The 17635-nt window shown below is 36.2% G+C and overlaps 1 protein-coding gene across 3 annotated transcripts in view; it reads left to right on the forward strand.

The window, feature by feature from the left end:
• Positions 1–17635, forward strand: part of NEGR1 (neuronal growth regulator 1) — a 779253-nt gene that overhangs the window by 305635 nt on the left and 455983 nt on the right. For all 3 annotated transcript variants that reach the window (XM_010963405.3, XM_010963406.3, XM_010963404.3), the window contains exon 2: positions 9368–9600. In XM_010963405.3, coding sequence (XP_010961707.1) covers positions 9368–9600 — 233 coding nt within the window. The remainder of the gene's footprint in view (positions 1–9367; positions 9601–17635) is intronic.

Below are 17635 nucleotides of genomic sequence, written 5' to 3' on the forward strand. Positions count from 1 at the left end.
TTGCTAACAAAACAAGGAAGTTGGTATCTGGGTGTAAGTTTTGCATCTCAGTATAACTTTTTTAAAAAAGCAACAACACTGAAGCTCTCTCTCTGTGTCTCTTTTTTTTAAACACATTCTACCTAGAAGATAGGGAAGTACCAAAAAAAAAAAAAAAAAAACCTTTTCTGGAAGTTCAAGGAAGGTAAAATAGAAGTACTTCCTTCAAGGTATAGCATTCATTTATCTGCAAAATTATTTCCTGTGAACCAGCCCTGGGCTATGATGATGTAAGTAATGTTTTGCTCTATCAAGCCAGATTCTACGCATGCCTTTTTTTCCCTCCTTCAAGCTGCATTTTATAGCACAAGGGGCTTTTGGTCATTGGTGATGGTGGTAGTTTGTTTTGTTTTAAACACAAAGTTAACCATAGGAAGGTGGGCTGATAATAGTTACCCTTAATTACACACTTAACCGTATGCTTGGTTGGCTCCATCCTGAACCCATTAAACAAAGAAAGCCTCATAGCAATCTTCTCAAATCAATAATTTTACTAATCCCATTTTACAGGTGAGGAAACTAAGGTAAATTAGTTTGCCGGAGATTCCACTCCAAGTACACAAGGAAGCTGACATTTGAACCCCAGTATTAGCTATAATTGATCACTACACTATGCTGCCTCTCAGGGACAAATAATTTGTTCCTGTGATCTAACAAAAACTTAAATTTGAGACTATTTTTAGCTTTTAGCATATTTTGAGAAAATATAATCAGTTTAAATTTGCTTGCAGGAGGCAGATGAAAAAAAAATCCTACGTTTTTTTTCCCTCTGGAGTACATTCACTAATTTGTATTTTAAGGCATAGTTCATATTGAAATATGGTTTAGTCAATTTTCTCAAGAGGGAACAGATAAATATGGATTAATGGCTACTTTAGTTAATGATTGCAAGGCTGGTTTTAATTAATTGTGCTATGTAGCCATTTTTTATTCTGAAAATAAAATTTGTGCTCTGAATACCTTTTATTAGAAAAAAACTCAAGAAGAAAAATCCAACAGTGACCAATAGGAAGTTTAAAGGTCAACATAAGCAGAGAGAGAAAAAGGGAATAATTATTTTTGCTTTTTAAACATCTGTATTTGCTGATGCTGTAAAGTAGCAGATACTTAATTAGTTTGACAAAAACAGAGTTTAGAACACTTCTGTATATCTATTTGTTATTTTTCTTATTTTATTTGTATTTATATGCAAATAGAATATTTTCCAAATGACTTAATATATAAAGATGTGTAATGGAAGGAAGGAGATGTTTGATGAAAAGGAGTAGAATTGCTGATTTTTTTTTCTTTTGGTACAATTCCATGTTGTTTTTTCCCTTGTTTTAAGAATGAGGTGTCTGTATCTGGCTCCATCCCTAAGCGGATGGGATGGAGAGGCTTGCCTGGAGCCCAGGGCTTTATCCCCCTCACTTCTCCGGACCTGACTGCATTCTCCCTCTCTGGCACCGGTATTTTAAACACCTCCTGCGTGCATTCTGAATGTAGTGTTCATCCCTTTACAGCTCCTGAGGTGAAAGTCCAACCTCTCCAGGAAGCAGCTGCCAGGGAGAGAGCACTGCAGACAGAATTCTCCCCACAGCGGTTCAGAGCACCTGCCAGTTAACAAAAATCTTGAAACCCTTCCAGATCCAAATATCTCACATTTAAGCCCATGTGGGAGAAAGCAAGCTGGTTTAGTTGAATTCAAAAACTGAAAAGTAGAAATGACAAAGAAATTTCCAATTTGATTCCTGATTAAAACCAGTTGAACAAAACTAGTCTTTAACGTCCCCCGTATGTAACACCTCTTCTTGTGTATATTTTTTGCCTTCTGTATCAATCCTGCATTCATGCATGCACCTTTTTTAATGTAGGGATAACAAGACCTACCTACCTTGCAAAATGCCCTTGTGAGTGTTAAGTTAGATCATATATTAAAGTATTAGCCATACCACTTAACCCGAAGTCATCATTCAGCAAATGGAATTTATTATTATTATCAAGACATGATGATCATAGACTTTAGTAATAAGCCAAAAATGTCAATATTTTGCATGAAGACTTTCCTACTTTCTTTAATTATAATATGCAGCCTTTCTTTCACTCTATCCATGCCTATTTTACTTAATAAATGTTAATTCATATGTTGAGTGATTTATAAGCAATGTATTGAAACACTGTATATGTAAAAATTCCATGGCATTGCCTCTTCTGAACACAGCCAGACACGTTAACATGGAAGCTTGACTTAAATGAGACAGTGGAAAGAAAAAGATAAGGCAATTTGCAATTTATAGTTTTGTAGAAAAGCGTGGTTTAATTATAAGTTTTGAAAAGTGATTTTAATGTTTGGAATTTAGAGATTAATCCAAGACCAAATTTTAATGACTTCCTAGGCATTTAAAATATTGGGTTATAAACATGTATTTTTAAGTATAGAATTAATATAAATTGTGCATTAAAATAAGACTAAAGGTATGAATTTATACCATTGCTTGATCACATTAAAGTTCATGTCTTTTAGAAATTATGTATAGAATGTGTGAAGGCAAGAAAAACTTTTTTAAAAAAGCTTTATTATTTTGAGTGTTTTTCCCTCTAATTTGCAATATTAAAAAAATTCTGTTGTTTGAAAACGTGTTGTAATCAGACAGTAGCTCATAATTTTCGATCTCTTATCCCAAGACATTTTTAATATAGCTTTGTTACTACAAAGGAGTACTAGAATTAAATATATAGGAAATCGATTTCTTTCTCTCACAAAATAAGAAATCGATGTCATTTGGTATGTTTTTTTCCTTTTGTGCTACTACATAAAAACTAAAATATGCCCAACATGGTATAATTTTCATTGTAAACATAAATGTACACGTGCCATTCATATCACTTAGATACTTATGCCTAGGGGTTTAGTGAAATTACATCATAACACAGTTATTTCCATGCATTACAAATTTCAGTAGGAAAGTCATCTGTAAGTTACATAACCTCTTGGTACCTCACTCCCTTCTCTGTACAATGGGGGAAGTTATAGTAGTTGACAGTACTTATTGCAAAGGGTTGCTGTGAAGATTGAATGAGAGGTAGATACAGTGTGCTTAGAACAGTATCTGGCAGATAATAATGTTAGTATATTATTATTATCTATGCAACGGTATTGAACTGTTACCTGCAGAAGTGTGTTTCTCACTTAGATATCACTTTAAATATATTTTAAAATATAATTCTCATCACCTGTAAGGGTGAGTGCTTCTCTAAATAACTAAGCTCATTGGACAAACTGCTGATTGTGTGGATTTCCCTTGACAAGGTCTAGCATGCCCTACACTGCGGAAATAGAAAGATAATAGGAAGTATTTCTGCCCCAGAGAACTTACCACCATAGTAGCAGTGAAAGATAACTTAACATGTTAAGTCAGCCATATTATATGATCATATTATTGTCCAGGGAATATTACCTATTATATAATCATATAATTTATATATACCTACAGCTATATGTGTATATGTATCTGTTTCCATATCTGTATCTATGATATTATCTAGGGAATAACCAGCATGAAAGACAAGAAGAAAGTGCCTTAAACACAAAGGCAGGTGGGTGAGGAGATCGAATTTGTTCTGTTCCGTTTGATCTCTGTTTCACTCCCCTTACCTCATTTTGGCCTTGAAACAGGATACCAAAGCTCTCTTTGTGTGCAGAATTAGCATGGAGGTTGTATGAGGTTCTGAATTAAAAAAAAGTTTTTTTGCTGTGTGCTTTTGAAAGTCCTGTCAAATTTAGAACTTTATGATACAATGAAAAGACAGCTGTGAAGGTAGCTGGCCAGTCCCTTCATAGGAGTATCATTTTCACATGGTGTAGCTTTGAATCCAAGGGAAATTATACTTTTCTTCTTTTATTAATTAGTACTTTTCATAGGAGCTTTCATTAATCAACATGTCTTGGGAAAAGCTGATCTCTTTGCATAGAGCTGAATAAATCCTGCTGTGCTGTACTGGTAAAGGTGCTAAGGCTGATGTTTTTGGAGTATGCTACGGGGAATTAGAGATATGAAAAGAAAAAAAAATCATTCTTCAACAACCACAGGCTGTTTTTCTTAATAGAGTTAAAAAAAAATAACCTAAATATGCTGATTTCCACTAAGCTCTCTGATATGCACCTTTCAGATTTAATCACCACAGGAGATAGTATCACAGAGTCTGTTAGAATTATTCCAACAGCATTTTGTTCAACTATCACATCACCTAATAGGACTTTATACTCCCTAAAATAGGGACCTGCCTAATGTGTTGTAACATCATTTATGAAGGAGCGCCTTAAAAGAGTTCAGGAAGCAGCCGTGGCATTCTCATTAGAAAAGCATTAACTGTCTTAAGCTTGGGTTTAAATAAATAACAATCTCGTAACAAAATGCGATATTCAAGCTATTTCTATACACTTTCCCTACAACCAGATGTTTGGAACGATGTATACAAAACATCCAGATGATTGACTGAAAATTTAAGTCTCTGTCATGGTATTTGTCATGGTGGTAACACAGCTTACACTGAGGAGTGTAGTTTTGGAACCGTTTCACTCATCTCCCTATAAAGTAGGTAGTCTAGCAGAGTTTTTAACTGAAGTGGAGAGGGGGGGTTTCTTTCAAAAAAAGCCATGCTGTACTCAATTAAAGGATGTATTCACTATTGAACATTTTCATTCAGATTATTTCATTACCTGGACTTCAAAGGGATCCTAAGATCACTAGCTGTTAAAATGTTCTGTTTGGAAGTCCAGGGATGCAAAATGATTCAAGGCTGTGCCTGAGAGCTGTTGCTTCATCCTGCTCCCATCGATGACTTGATCATCTTTGCTTCACCAGCACATGAGTTCCTCCATCTAAACAGGGGAACCCTCACCTCTGCTGTTATCTGACTCTAAGAATGCGTAGCAGAGTCTGCCACTGTGGTTAAAAGTGCAGGCCACCTGGCTTTGCTCAAGATACGATCTCCCAGTACCTTCGTCTCTTCATCGATAAAATGAGGATAATAGTATCCGTGGGTTTATGTGAGGATTAAATAGGGTAACAAATGTAACGTGCCTAACAAAGTGCCCAGCACATACCAAGCAGAATACTTACTGGTTTAACATGGTTGCTGAAGTACAGGGTCAAATGCTGTAGCTCCTTCTTCTTTCGCGTAGTTCTGAGCCCAGCCCATCTCTGCCCGCCACCCACCCCTTTACACTGTTCCCTCAGTGCTGAGACTGGTTCCGCACTGACTGCCTGATGCCCAGTTCGTCCTCCCTATCACACGGAAGGTATTGTTGTGCTACAGATGTTTGCACTTAATTACATGTTGTCACAGTTAATGTGGCTTTGCTTGCCAAACTAGTTTGCACTCTGAGGATTTTGATATACTTGACCATGTTATTCCTTCTTCTAAAAGTATTTTAATCTTTGCCTTCATTTATCCACTCAGCAAATATTTGTACTTATTGTTCATTAAGCATAGGCCCTTAGAATATACAGAAGTGACCAAATAAACAAAGTTCCTGGATCTTACTTTTTGCAGGGAGAGACGGAAAATAATCCGTCGGGTGAGTGGATAATATGCCTAAGTGGGAGTGTTGGAAACAGTGGTGTTCCTTTTGCTGTTTCACACATTAGGTAGTTCAGTGTAGACCTACGAAGATAGGGAACACACCATGCAGACCTCCGGAGGAAGAGAGTTCCAGGTGGGAGAAACAGTAAGAAATGTCCGCTTCCTGGGGCAAGAGCATGTGTGACTTGTGGCAAGCACAGCTAGAGGCCCAGGGTCGAGAGCAGAGTCCACGGGAAAGAGCAGGAACCATAAGGTCAGAAAAGCTTCAGGGGACCAGATTCCATGGGACTGTTGATCGCCCTCAGGATCTGAGTCCTTTTATGAATGAAATAGGAAGGCTTGGGTGGTGGATGATCTAATTTAAACTCTATGAAGTTCATTCTGTTTACTGTGGGGAGGATGGGGTCAAGAGCAGAAGCTGAAGACTCTCAGACAATTATAATAATCAAATTATAACCGCAATTTAATTACTATATTTTTACCTCCTGCCCTTCATGATGGCTATTCATGAATATACTTTATCATCCTTGCTAAATTATAAATTCTGTGTGAGCCAGGATTCCAACAGATTACGCTTTTAGACATCAGAGTTTTTGGTGCCAAAGAGCACAAACTAAATCCTCACACTTTGCACTTCTTCCACCTTCCCACTCTCCTCCGTAACACCCTAAACACTCTCCTTCTTTTCAGAATTTCATCTTAATACAGCACGTACATATCAAGCAGTGTCTCTTTGTGTAAAGGGGGAAAAAATTAGGGTGACTATGGAGAGCAAAGAGGAAGCAAAGAGGCAGGAGACAGGTCCTTATGCCAAAGAAGTCGTATGTGTGTGTTCCTGGTTCATATATTTTACATGATCATCTTATAGTTGACCTTAAAACTATGTATGATCTATGTAAGTACCCTTTGATTTTATAAAATAGAAAGCCATCCCTCGGCCTTGCTATTTACACTTTGTAAAATTCTGCATACGGCAATTTGACTTATTTATGTTCTAATTCAGCAATGTAGTTTGGGAACAATTCCACAGAAATTCAAAGAAATAACACCCCAGTTGTTTTCCCTGAGTCTCATTCAAGGGTCTTCCTAATGTATGTCTTGAAAAGCTTTGGATTGGGACCAATAACAATTATGAAATATAGTTATCTTAGCCAAGGGGACATAAAGGGCTCTTTTTTTTTTCATTTTTCACAGTGAAAAAATTAGGATCTATTCTTCTATGAAGGTCTCTGACATGCCAAAACAGGAATAATGCTTATGCTAAGACTGGGAGTTGTAACCCAGATCGGGTCTATGAAAGTTCTAGTGTCTAAAGACTAGTTCATCTCTGTGGTCTTCCTGATACCGCCCACCCCCACCCCCAATAAAAGTAAAGCTACTGCTGTCTCTCGGGAAAAGGAAATGCTAGACAGACTGTTCTAAATCAGACTTTCATAGTAAAATATCCATTAATAATTAATTTTCTGCTTCCTTTAGAACAGGACAGGTTAAGCAGTTGGTCACATTGAGTAAATAAGGAATTACTTGCAGTAATTTCTGCAACATTCTAATCATCTTCCCATTTCTGAAACCTATTTTAAAAGTCTTTGATCTGCATTCTGGTGAAAAGGACACTGAATGTAGAAATGTAAGTCTTGATTACAAATTTGGCTTTGCTGCCAACTAATACTGTGGCTTGGGCAAGTTGTTTAACCTAAACATTCCATTTATATTCTAGTGATGAACTGGGCATAGACGTCTGTACCCCACAGGGTTGTTATGAGCCCCAGATAGGATAAAGTGTGAAGTCCACATATCCAGATATGATAAACACTTGATAAACCCAGATTTTGAACACAAACATTGGAATGATCATAGTCCTAGTAGTGGTGTTTCAATATTCCATGCTGTACCAGTTACACACGTGATCTTGTGAAATGGTAGATATGCCCCCTCTATCTTCTTTCTGCATATTATTAAGAATGACAATATACTATAATTGTTAAATTATGTCATTACAGTGGGTTTTATTTTCTTCATTAAATACATCGGGAAAAGCTTTTCAATTAACAATGACCTTTATGACTTCTACTAGTTGGTATTCTGTAGATGGTGAAGCTGACTGCAAATTAGATTCTGCGATGTACCTTGTTCCTGATTTTTTCACCCACTGATTAGTTTCATACAGTTGGCAGCAGCCTACCCTGTTGCTTTCAGCCTGCAATTTTGTAGCAATCTCAAAACACTGTGTTCAGTCCCCCAAGGTGTTCTGTAGAGATGCTGTCAAACTATTTCGATGTATGTGTATTTTCATTCTGTAGCTGTGCTTTGTACTCATTTAAGAGAACCAGTCTTTAATTTGTATCCGAACATTTTCAGGATGAAACACAGAATTCCAGGCCTCAGCAAAATCACTGATATATGACTACAGCCTTCTGTTCTAAATCTTGACATGCCTGACTCCTATTAGATACAAAGCTGTAGTTTTGAATTTTGTTATAGAATACAACTTTGAAAAAGTAGCTTCAAATTCATCCTTAAAATCTACCAACTGGCATCATGCTTGCTATTATCATCTAGCTCTAGCTTACCTTTCCAATTTCTCTCTCATCCCTCCTACCCTATATCCTATGCTTATTCATACTTCCTTGAAATGCCTGGCTCTCTCTCCTTTCCCTGGTGTGGTCCACATACAGCACCTCTGTCTAGAACACCTTGTCTTCCGCTCCTCATCTCCTTACCTCAGACATTTCCTATTCTAGAAAGCCTTTTCTCCTTACTTGCAGTAACCTTTCTGAGTCAATAACCCTCTTTTGTCTCTCGTGTATCTTGTGCCAGATTTAATAAAAATATTCTTCTTTCTGTATAGTATTAATTGGTTGTCTTAGTTAGATTGTCCTCCCTACTAGATTAAATTTTTGGAGAGTAAAGGAAAGAACTTTTTAAAAATTTACTTCTTTTTTGAGAGGCAGGAAATAATTAGGTTTATGTATTTTTTTTTTTTTTAATGGAGGTACTGGGGATTGAACCCAGGACCTCATGCAGGGTATGCAAGAGCTCTACCACTGAGCTATATCCTCCCCGACAAGGCAATACTTTTTGACTCCGTAAATAGTTGGTGTTCCATAAGTGTTTGTTGGATAAATGAAAGCTTTCTGGAAAAACTGTTGGTCAGTTTATTGAAAAGACAACAAGAATTTGCTACTAAAAGTTTTATATTAGCCTTGCTACAATTAATTACAACAGCAGTATTATCAGTAAAATGCAGTTTGTAGATTCAGTGTACAGGCCTACCGCTCTGTAAATGCAGATAATTTTAAAAAATAAACATGTATATGGTACCATTCTGCACTTTCTGCATCTGGTACATTATATTCAGAACTGGATTGGGTGAAACTAGGCTCTCAAAAACCTATTCTACTTCTTATGATTTCAAAGAAAGAAATGTGTTTTAGTGTTGAAAATGTTATTTGAACTAATTTAACCTTATTTAAATTTACTTGTCATCCAGACAGAATGAAAAATGATTTCGACTGGCTTTGAATTAAAACACACACACTTAAAAAACAAAAGAAAATAATATGAAATTCCATGTAGGTATTGTTTCATATTTGCTTCGGGAGTGAAAAATGTACCAGTGTGTTCACGTCTCCTGCGTTTATATCTGATGTTTGCATTTGATGCAGTGCCATAATTCAGCATATGGAAATACACTCAGAACAAAGATAATGTTGTCTCTTATTTTCATTTTGATTAATAGTGTTCTGTCTCTGGTAATTTGTAGGTGTTATTTGGAAGATGGAGCTTCAAAGGGTGCTTGGCTGAACCGGTCAAGTATTATTTTTGCCGGAGGTGATAAGTGGTCAGTGGATCCTCGAGTTTCAATTTCAACATTAAATAAAAGGGACTACAGCCTCCAGATACAGAATGTAGATGTGACAGATGATGGCCCCTACACGTGTTCTGTTCAGACTCAGCACACACCGAGAACAATGCAGGTGCATCTAACTGTGCAAGGTATGTGTTTCCCTAACTGCTGTATTGTGAAGGACTGTGCTTAGAAATGTCCAATATTGGGATATCGAAATGCCTGAGAGGCAGCTGACAATGTTGAAAGATATGTTGTCATTGTCTTCAGGAATTTATGCTCCTAGATTCCATTAAGCATAATGGCTGTTATAGGCATACAGATCCCCACTTACCAAGATCAAAAATTATCCATTAACACCACATTATGATTTTTCTTGTCTATGATTCACTTTGTATCTTCCTATGAGTCACCTCTTCAATAAATCTTTGAGAGCCCATGATTGATACATTAAAATAAATCTTTTATATCCCATGATGGATACATTAAAATATTAGAACTTTCTGAAATATGGATAGTAACTCTGAAAGTAATCCTCTAGCCTTTCAACACTCTGTCTCAATTCAACTTCTATTTACTTTGATTCAAGTCACAATGAAAAGAAGCAGCCTTTTAGAATTACCTTATTTAAATATAGAGGAATTGAAAAAATATGGTACAGAATGCTTTATACTTTAATTTACTTCCAGTAGATCGTAAATCATGCTAGCAAACTTACAAACTCCAAATACAAATAGAATCATCATATTATTTTATTTTTCTTGCATACCAAAATGTAAGAGCATTTTTATCCTCAACGCAACTGCTTTTCAGGGAAAATGCAGTTATAATGCTAGCAGAATGGAAAATGTATATGTTTGCCCTTTTGCATTATTTCCTCGTGCTTTATAGATTAATCATGTGTTGGTTGCATAGAACTAGTATGCTGTGGAACTCAAAGTGGCATTGCAGAATTTCTAAGTAAAATTAATAACACAATATATGATAATGGAATGCCAGTGAATGCATGTTTTATTCCTATCAGGAAAGCTGAGTGGGCAAGTTAATTGTATTATTTCTGAGTCTACCATTCAGAAATCAACAGTAAGTATTAATTTATATACAAGGCTTAACATCCAGAAAAGATTGCTCATCTACAACTTTGTTAACTGAGCTTTATTTCCTCACATAAAGGTACAACTGAATTCAAATGCAGCATCCACTATTAATAAATATTTTAACACTGTGATAATGATTCAACTTGTGAAACAATTAACTTTAAGAAGGAAAGTATAAATCGAAGAATAAGTCAGCGAATTTCCTCAGTGGTTTGTCTTATTTCAGATCATTGAAGACTTTGGTGATGTGTCTTAAAAGCATGTAAGAAAGTAACATTTTCATCGAAGTCTATCTTTATTCAAAGATTACCCAGAGATTCCAGAGGGCAGGAGTTTTACCCAGCTTCAAAAACTGACATGAAGTTACAAGTCAAAACCACATGTCTTCAGTTATCCAAGCGTACTCCTGTTCTCTTGTTTAGTTTGGTGCCCTTTGCCTTGAGTTTCTAGCTCAAAGACTATAAAATATTTTTATTACATGAGAAAAATACTTGCACTATAATGTATTTGAGTCAATTGAGATGTGGATATTTTGCTTCTTGAAGATTTAAATAATGTATTTCTGAACACTAAATATATCCCTTTTTCCTTTTTTCCAAGTTAGGCCCATATATTTATATGTATATAAAAGCCCTGCTCAGGCAAATGTTTAATTTCCATAGACTTTCTTCATAAATTTATATTACATAGGTTATTTAATATTGTACACAATTTTAAAACTGTCACATGCCTCACTCTGGGCCACATTTTTTCTGACCATTTGATGATTATAAACTTTTTAGCATTGCTCCAAGACGTGCATGTTAGAGATACACTTATTGAATATTTTATCAGTATAACATTTTATTTCTCTAGAAAAATAAAATTTATGTTTCTCTTTTGATGTATGTGGTTGGGTCAAATTTAAAGCTAATAATTTTACAGTATTTATGAACATAATTACTTATTAGAAGTTGATTGACATGTGGGCAGTTTTCCAATTACATTAATAAAGTTCAGAGAATACGTTAATAGGCTTGTCAGTCAATTCAAGAACTAAATAAATGTCATAAAAAGTCAAACCCCACTTAAGCTACATTTCCTCTCAATGAACAAAAATAAATCAATGTGCACATTCCTTCAGTCTCTGAATCTGTTAGGTTGTCTGATACTCAGTGTATCTGGATAGTTTTGAGGTGGGTTTTTTTGCCTAACAATTTGTCAAGCCTTGATTCACCAAGGTAAAGAAATTTAGCAACTGAGAGCAAACTGTATTTATTAGTCACTGATGTCAAACACACATTGTCTGGTAAAAACAAAGCTCATTTTTAGTTGTTGAAACTATGTGCTCAAGGGGGCTATTTTTAAAAATTCATTTTGGAAAGGGGATAATTAAAAGGGTTTCTGCCAACACAGACTTTGTGCTTGGGAAATTTGTTGGTGTTATTAATTTCTTAGAGCTATTAGTATTAATAAATGGAACACCAGGGGGGAAATGATACTGGAGTAGGAGTTGGAAAATTTGGGTTGCAGTCCTGAATTTTCCCTCATGAAATGGGTAATACTCACGCCTTTCTATGCTTTAGTTTTTACCTGTGAAAGAGGGGAGGAGTGGGAAGGAGGACTCAGGCTCAGATTCAGATCGTAAAATCTTAAGGTCCATTCTAGTCAAAACCAAAAAGACAGATGATAGGGAGAAAAAAAATGCACTGTGATTATTGCTTTTGATTTGAACTATACAATGTTTTATTTTTAATTTTTTTTTTTTTTATGACGGTGGTACTGGGGATTGAACCTGGGTCCTCATGCATGCTAAGCATGCACTCTACCACTAAGCTATACCCCAACCCTTGCTTTTGATTTGAAAGGGAAAAAGTTATTTAATTAAACAAGATGAAAAATATTTTATAACACATGTATTAAGAACCATGCAAACTAATTTTCACATGGTAGCACCTTCTAGTACTTATTCTGCAAGTATGCTTTATTTATGTCCATGTTTTTTCTTTTGCCAACTGAGCTGGACCGTATATTTACTCATAGAATTTGAAGAATGTAGTGAGTTGGAGTTTTGCTTCAAGAGGGTGGAAACTGGCTGATGGATTTAGTAAGAAAATAGATTTTCCATTACCTTTCTGTAACACTGATAAATCAAGTTACCCAACTGTTCAGTATTTCAAATCATGTGGTGTAGTATTTACCAAGAGCAGTCTTTCTTGTTCATGAATATAAAAATGTATGAGGCTTGGCTACTTATTATGAAGGCAGATCCCTATTCCAACACTCTGATGATAGGAAATGTAACATGTAAATGCTACCTACTCAAATATGTAACAGGATGGTTTCTACTTTAAGTCCCTGTCTCTAGTCCAGGTTGTATACAGCACAAAACAGACATCCAGAGATACTGTATAATAACTAAATGTACACACAACAGCCCAGACAGCACCTTGATTGCAGCCTTGTGGGAATATGAACGGGAGACCCAGTTGAGATGTGCTGGGACAGAAACTGAGATAATAAATGGATGTTGTTTTATCACACACACACGCACAATCCATGGAACGTTCATCACTCAACTTGTGCCCTTTCAGGGAGATACATTCTAGATTTCCTCTAGGAAGGGTAGAAAGAGATTTGACTAGAACACAACTCTATGACCAAAATAAAGTCGCTCAGGTGTTTTGCTTAACTAGAATATTCATGATAGATGGGATGGTGTACTTCCCTTTTCAAAGACAGGCTTGTTTCTCTAGCTGCTGGGAATGCCATCAGCAGAGGGCATGCCGTGGTCCGTCCTTCCAGAGATGGCCTCAGATGCAGAGAGGCACAGTCACGTTCTGCCTGGAGCAGCGACATCTGATGACTGGCTGAGGCAGCCACTGCACGGGCCTCTCCCTTTCAGCTCAATAGGGTAACTCTGCTGGGCCCATTTAGCCCCATAACAGCTGACGCTGTTGACTTGTGTCCACTACAGCTCAGCTTCTCACTCTGTTCAGTCTTACCTCCTTCTTCTTCCTTCTCCACAAATTTATCACAAGGATATTCCCCAATAAATATGCTTTCATCTGCATCTCCTTTCAACTCAAAGATCTTTCACTATGACAATGTCAGATCCTTGCCGCTGACTTAGTCATCGTGTAGAGAAACCCCTTGTAAAGCGGAAAGACAGCACATTCAAATACCATTCATTAGTACCATTCTGCTTTCTATTGGAAGGGAATTTATAGTGGCTTATTGAAAAAGTGTTGAGTACGCCAAGATAAATAGGAGAAATCAGAAGCAAAAGATAAGGGAAGAAGAGTAGGATGCAGTCAGATGTGAGGCTAGATTATAAAATTTGTGTCATGATTTTTAAATATATTTTAGAGCTTGGTAAAAAAAAATTGTAGTTCTAAGATTTCTAGTACCAGCACAGAAAGAGAAACAGGATCAGTTATTCATTTCATGGTCCGGAAGGTTAAAACTCATATTTCTTTATACCCTGATCCTGTTACTGAGAGAAACATTTCCACTGTGAGTCATCTCACAATATCGCTGGGAACTGTACGGGACATCTCCGCAGTAACTGTGTAATCCGCGCAGCGCCCACTCATAGGATTGATCTTTATAGCACCTCTCAACAGAACCTGAGGTGAAGAGAAGTATAAACAATTTAAAAACCACGAAATAAATTTAACAAGATGTTAGTTCAATAACAGAGAGATAGCATATTGATTGTTGCTTAATCTATGAGTAAATTTTAGAACCTATCCTTCCTGAGTCAAACCTTTGCAAATATTATTTCTCTCACTGTGTCTTTGAATAGGAATTCAGGTACAGATATTTCAAAATGATATTTACCAATGAGCATCTAGAGAGCAATTGTTCTATGCGGCCACAAGTTTAGAGCCATATTCTTTAAAGACCAACATATCTTAATCTCCTAGTAACATCCTTGTATGAATATCAAAGTCTGGAAAAGGGACGCACTGGAAGAGACAGACATCAGCCACACTTCTGCTTCAGATTGAGCTGATGGGTAATAACGCCGCATTACAGGACGTGGACCTGCCTTCCTCGGAGGACCCAACACGGGGAAAAAAAAAAACTATAATGGTCAAAAAAGCACGTCAGAATACCACATACATTAGAAAACTCATCATTGTTCTGCAATGGAAAATACTTTAAACTTTTCCAAAAGCTACAAAAGAAAGCCAAAGAAAAATTATTAGCACTAAGAAAAGTTCTACAGAGCCCACACGTATCAAAATAGGCATCGTCTGAGTGCGATGATGGCTTAGGCAAGGTCCCCAGACTGGCTCCCACTCTGTTTTATTCAGTCTTTATTTATACCTGTGTGGAGAGATTGAACTAATATATAGGAACCCCCATTTTGGACCTACATTAAAACACAAAGAAGTGATAAAGATCTAAAGCAAATATCCTTAATATTTTTAACTTGGAAACAAATAATAAGCACCTGAAATAAAAATGGTTCCTTAATGTAATGATGTTTCATTATCCCACCCAAAGAACCTTGAGCTTCAAGGAATGTAACTGTGCAGTGTATGTATAAGATAAAGTAGTTGTGAAACATTTTACTTAAAATATATTATTTTTCAATTGAGATATAATTGACATGTAACATTATGTTAGTTTCAGGAGTACAACATAATGATCCCATGTTGTGCATTTTGTGAAATGATCACCACAGTGAATCTGGGTAATAGCCACCCTCACACATAGTTATGATTTTTTCCCTTGCAGTGAGAACTTTTAAGGTTTACTCTATTAGCAATTTTCAAATATACAGTCCAGTATTACTGACTATAGTCACTGTTGGTGTGCAACGTTGGAAGTCCCTCTAGTGAAATTTGAACCTGGTCCCCATATGCAGAGGACAAGGAGAGACCTGAGAACGAGGCAGGCCTTTTCAGATTGGTAAGTGGCAACTTTAGTAACGAAAGGAACTGAATAAGAGGCTTCTCTTGAGTGATCACAGACGAGATCTCCACACCCAGCCATCAAAATCTGAGAAGTTTGTATAGGGGCCTTAATGGAGTTCAGTTACATATTTAGTCCAGACTTGGATAACACAGTATTCTCTCAAGACTGCATCCTTGAAATGGCTCCTATAGTGGAAACAGTGGGCAGAACAGACAAGACAAGGGGGAGGGGAAAGGAGCCTCCAGCTCAAGGGGCGACCTGTAGTCATGTCCTTTCAGTGATCTCCTCCAACAGTCAGCATGCTGTACGGTATATCCCTATGACTTATTTATTTTATAGCTGGAAGTTCATACTTTTTAATCCCCTTCACCCATTTTGCCCTTATCTTACCCCCAACCACCAATCTAGTCTCTGTAATTATGAGCTCATATTTTGTTTTTTGTTTGTTTGTTAGGGAAAGAAAGCTCCGAAAAATGATCTTAGTTCTTTTTACATATTCCATATCTTTACATCATTAACTTGATAAAAGTGATAAATTTCTAGGATCACCTTATATGTGGTGATAAATATATATTATCTGCTTATAAGAAAATATTAATTATTACTCTCTAAAATTAGGTTCTACGTGATATCAAATAGTTGAAATAAAAGTTACATGGATAGGGATGTACATACTCATTTTCATTTCCTCTTTAGGGAATTCCTACCTGTTCTATAATAAATCATGTTTTGCTTACCCCAGTTCACATTATGGTGCAGATCCGGTGGGAGGCAAAAATATACTAAGTTTGTACAGACTAATCAATACCTGAACACTGATCACTGGCTCAAAACCCAATCAGGTAGGATAAATGATATAAAGTTGTATTAATTCTTGCAGATTTTCCCTCTAGTGATGGTAGCCATAACAGTGGAACTTTACCTAAATCCCCCCTCCTCCATTTTTCTATTCATGTTGGTCTGGAATGTGCAGATTCACAATTTAGGAAGAAAAGAATTTATAAGCATTTTATATGCCTCATTAGTTAGTAAGATTGTCATTGTATTCCCCAGGTGTTTTATCCAATGAGAGGCATTTAACCTGTTAAAGAATGTGTGTGTATATATATATGAGGTTGGATTATTGAGGTCCAGAAAGATAATGGTTTGGTATCTAAACACTTTGGCAAAATTATGCCTAATGTGTGAAACTTGAGAAAATGAAGTTCTTTGGCTATCATTTGTGATCTAGACTTCAGCAAAATTATTCCCTCAAACATACCTTCACAGAAACACTCAGATCCACTCACTGGACTTATAAGAGAGAGGCCTTTTTAGGCAGTAAAATAATGCATACATTTTTTAAAAAATGTGTTTTTCAGGTGCAGTATTTCATTTTTTTTTTCAGGCATTCCAGTCTGGCTAGAAATACTATGGTTACATGGCAGTGCATAGCAGGCCAGCTGCTAGGAAGTTATTACCTCACTTTTATCTGTGAGTGTATTGACATGGTTTAGGTCATTGGTGTAGCTACTAGGGTCCATAAGAAATAATTCCATAAGAAATAACTAATTTTTAGTGAAATTCTCATTTGAATATCGGTCCTTCTTCCAGTATAAACATTTTCTTTTCTTTTAAATATTCTTTTTCTTCTTTTATACTATTTAGAAAAGATTACTATTATTTTTCTGCAATTGAGATAAAAGCAGTATCGGAAAGAGAAGGTAAATTTTAATAAAAAATATTTTTCTTTGAAGTGAGTGTAGTGACCATATTTTCCTAACCAAAAATTAGTACATGAAGTTTTATGTACTGTTTAATACAAGATCTTGTATTAGAACACTAATATAGATCAAAACTGTGCAAAAATACAAAATGTTGCCTATTATACCCAGAAAGAATGAGTAGGTTGATGATATTTTCTTAAAACTTTCAGTATGCTGTCACTTGTGAATGACAGAGAGGTTGGAAAGAGCAAGAAAAATAATACTGATAGATGTTGCACACTGTTGACTTCCATCTGAGTCACATACCCTTTTCCTAGAGATTTCGTGAAAACTACTGCTAAACTTTGTGAGTTGGTAACAACAAGGGGAACAATGTTGAAATGTAAGTAAACATCTTCATTGTGCCAACTAGTGAATTGTGCCAGCAAGGGTGGTTCTACTGCAGTACCTCTGATCTACTCATGGCTTGGATA

Source organism: Camelus bactrianus, chromosome 13 (assembly GCF_048773025.1).
Source record: "Camelus bactrianus isolate YW-2024 breed Bactrian camel chromosome 13, ASM4877302v1, whole genome shotgun sequence".
Taxonomy (NCBI): Eukaryota; Metazoa; Chordata; class Mammalia; order Artiodactyla; family Camelidae; genus Camelus; species Camelus bactrianus.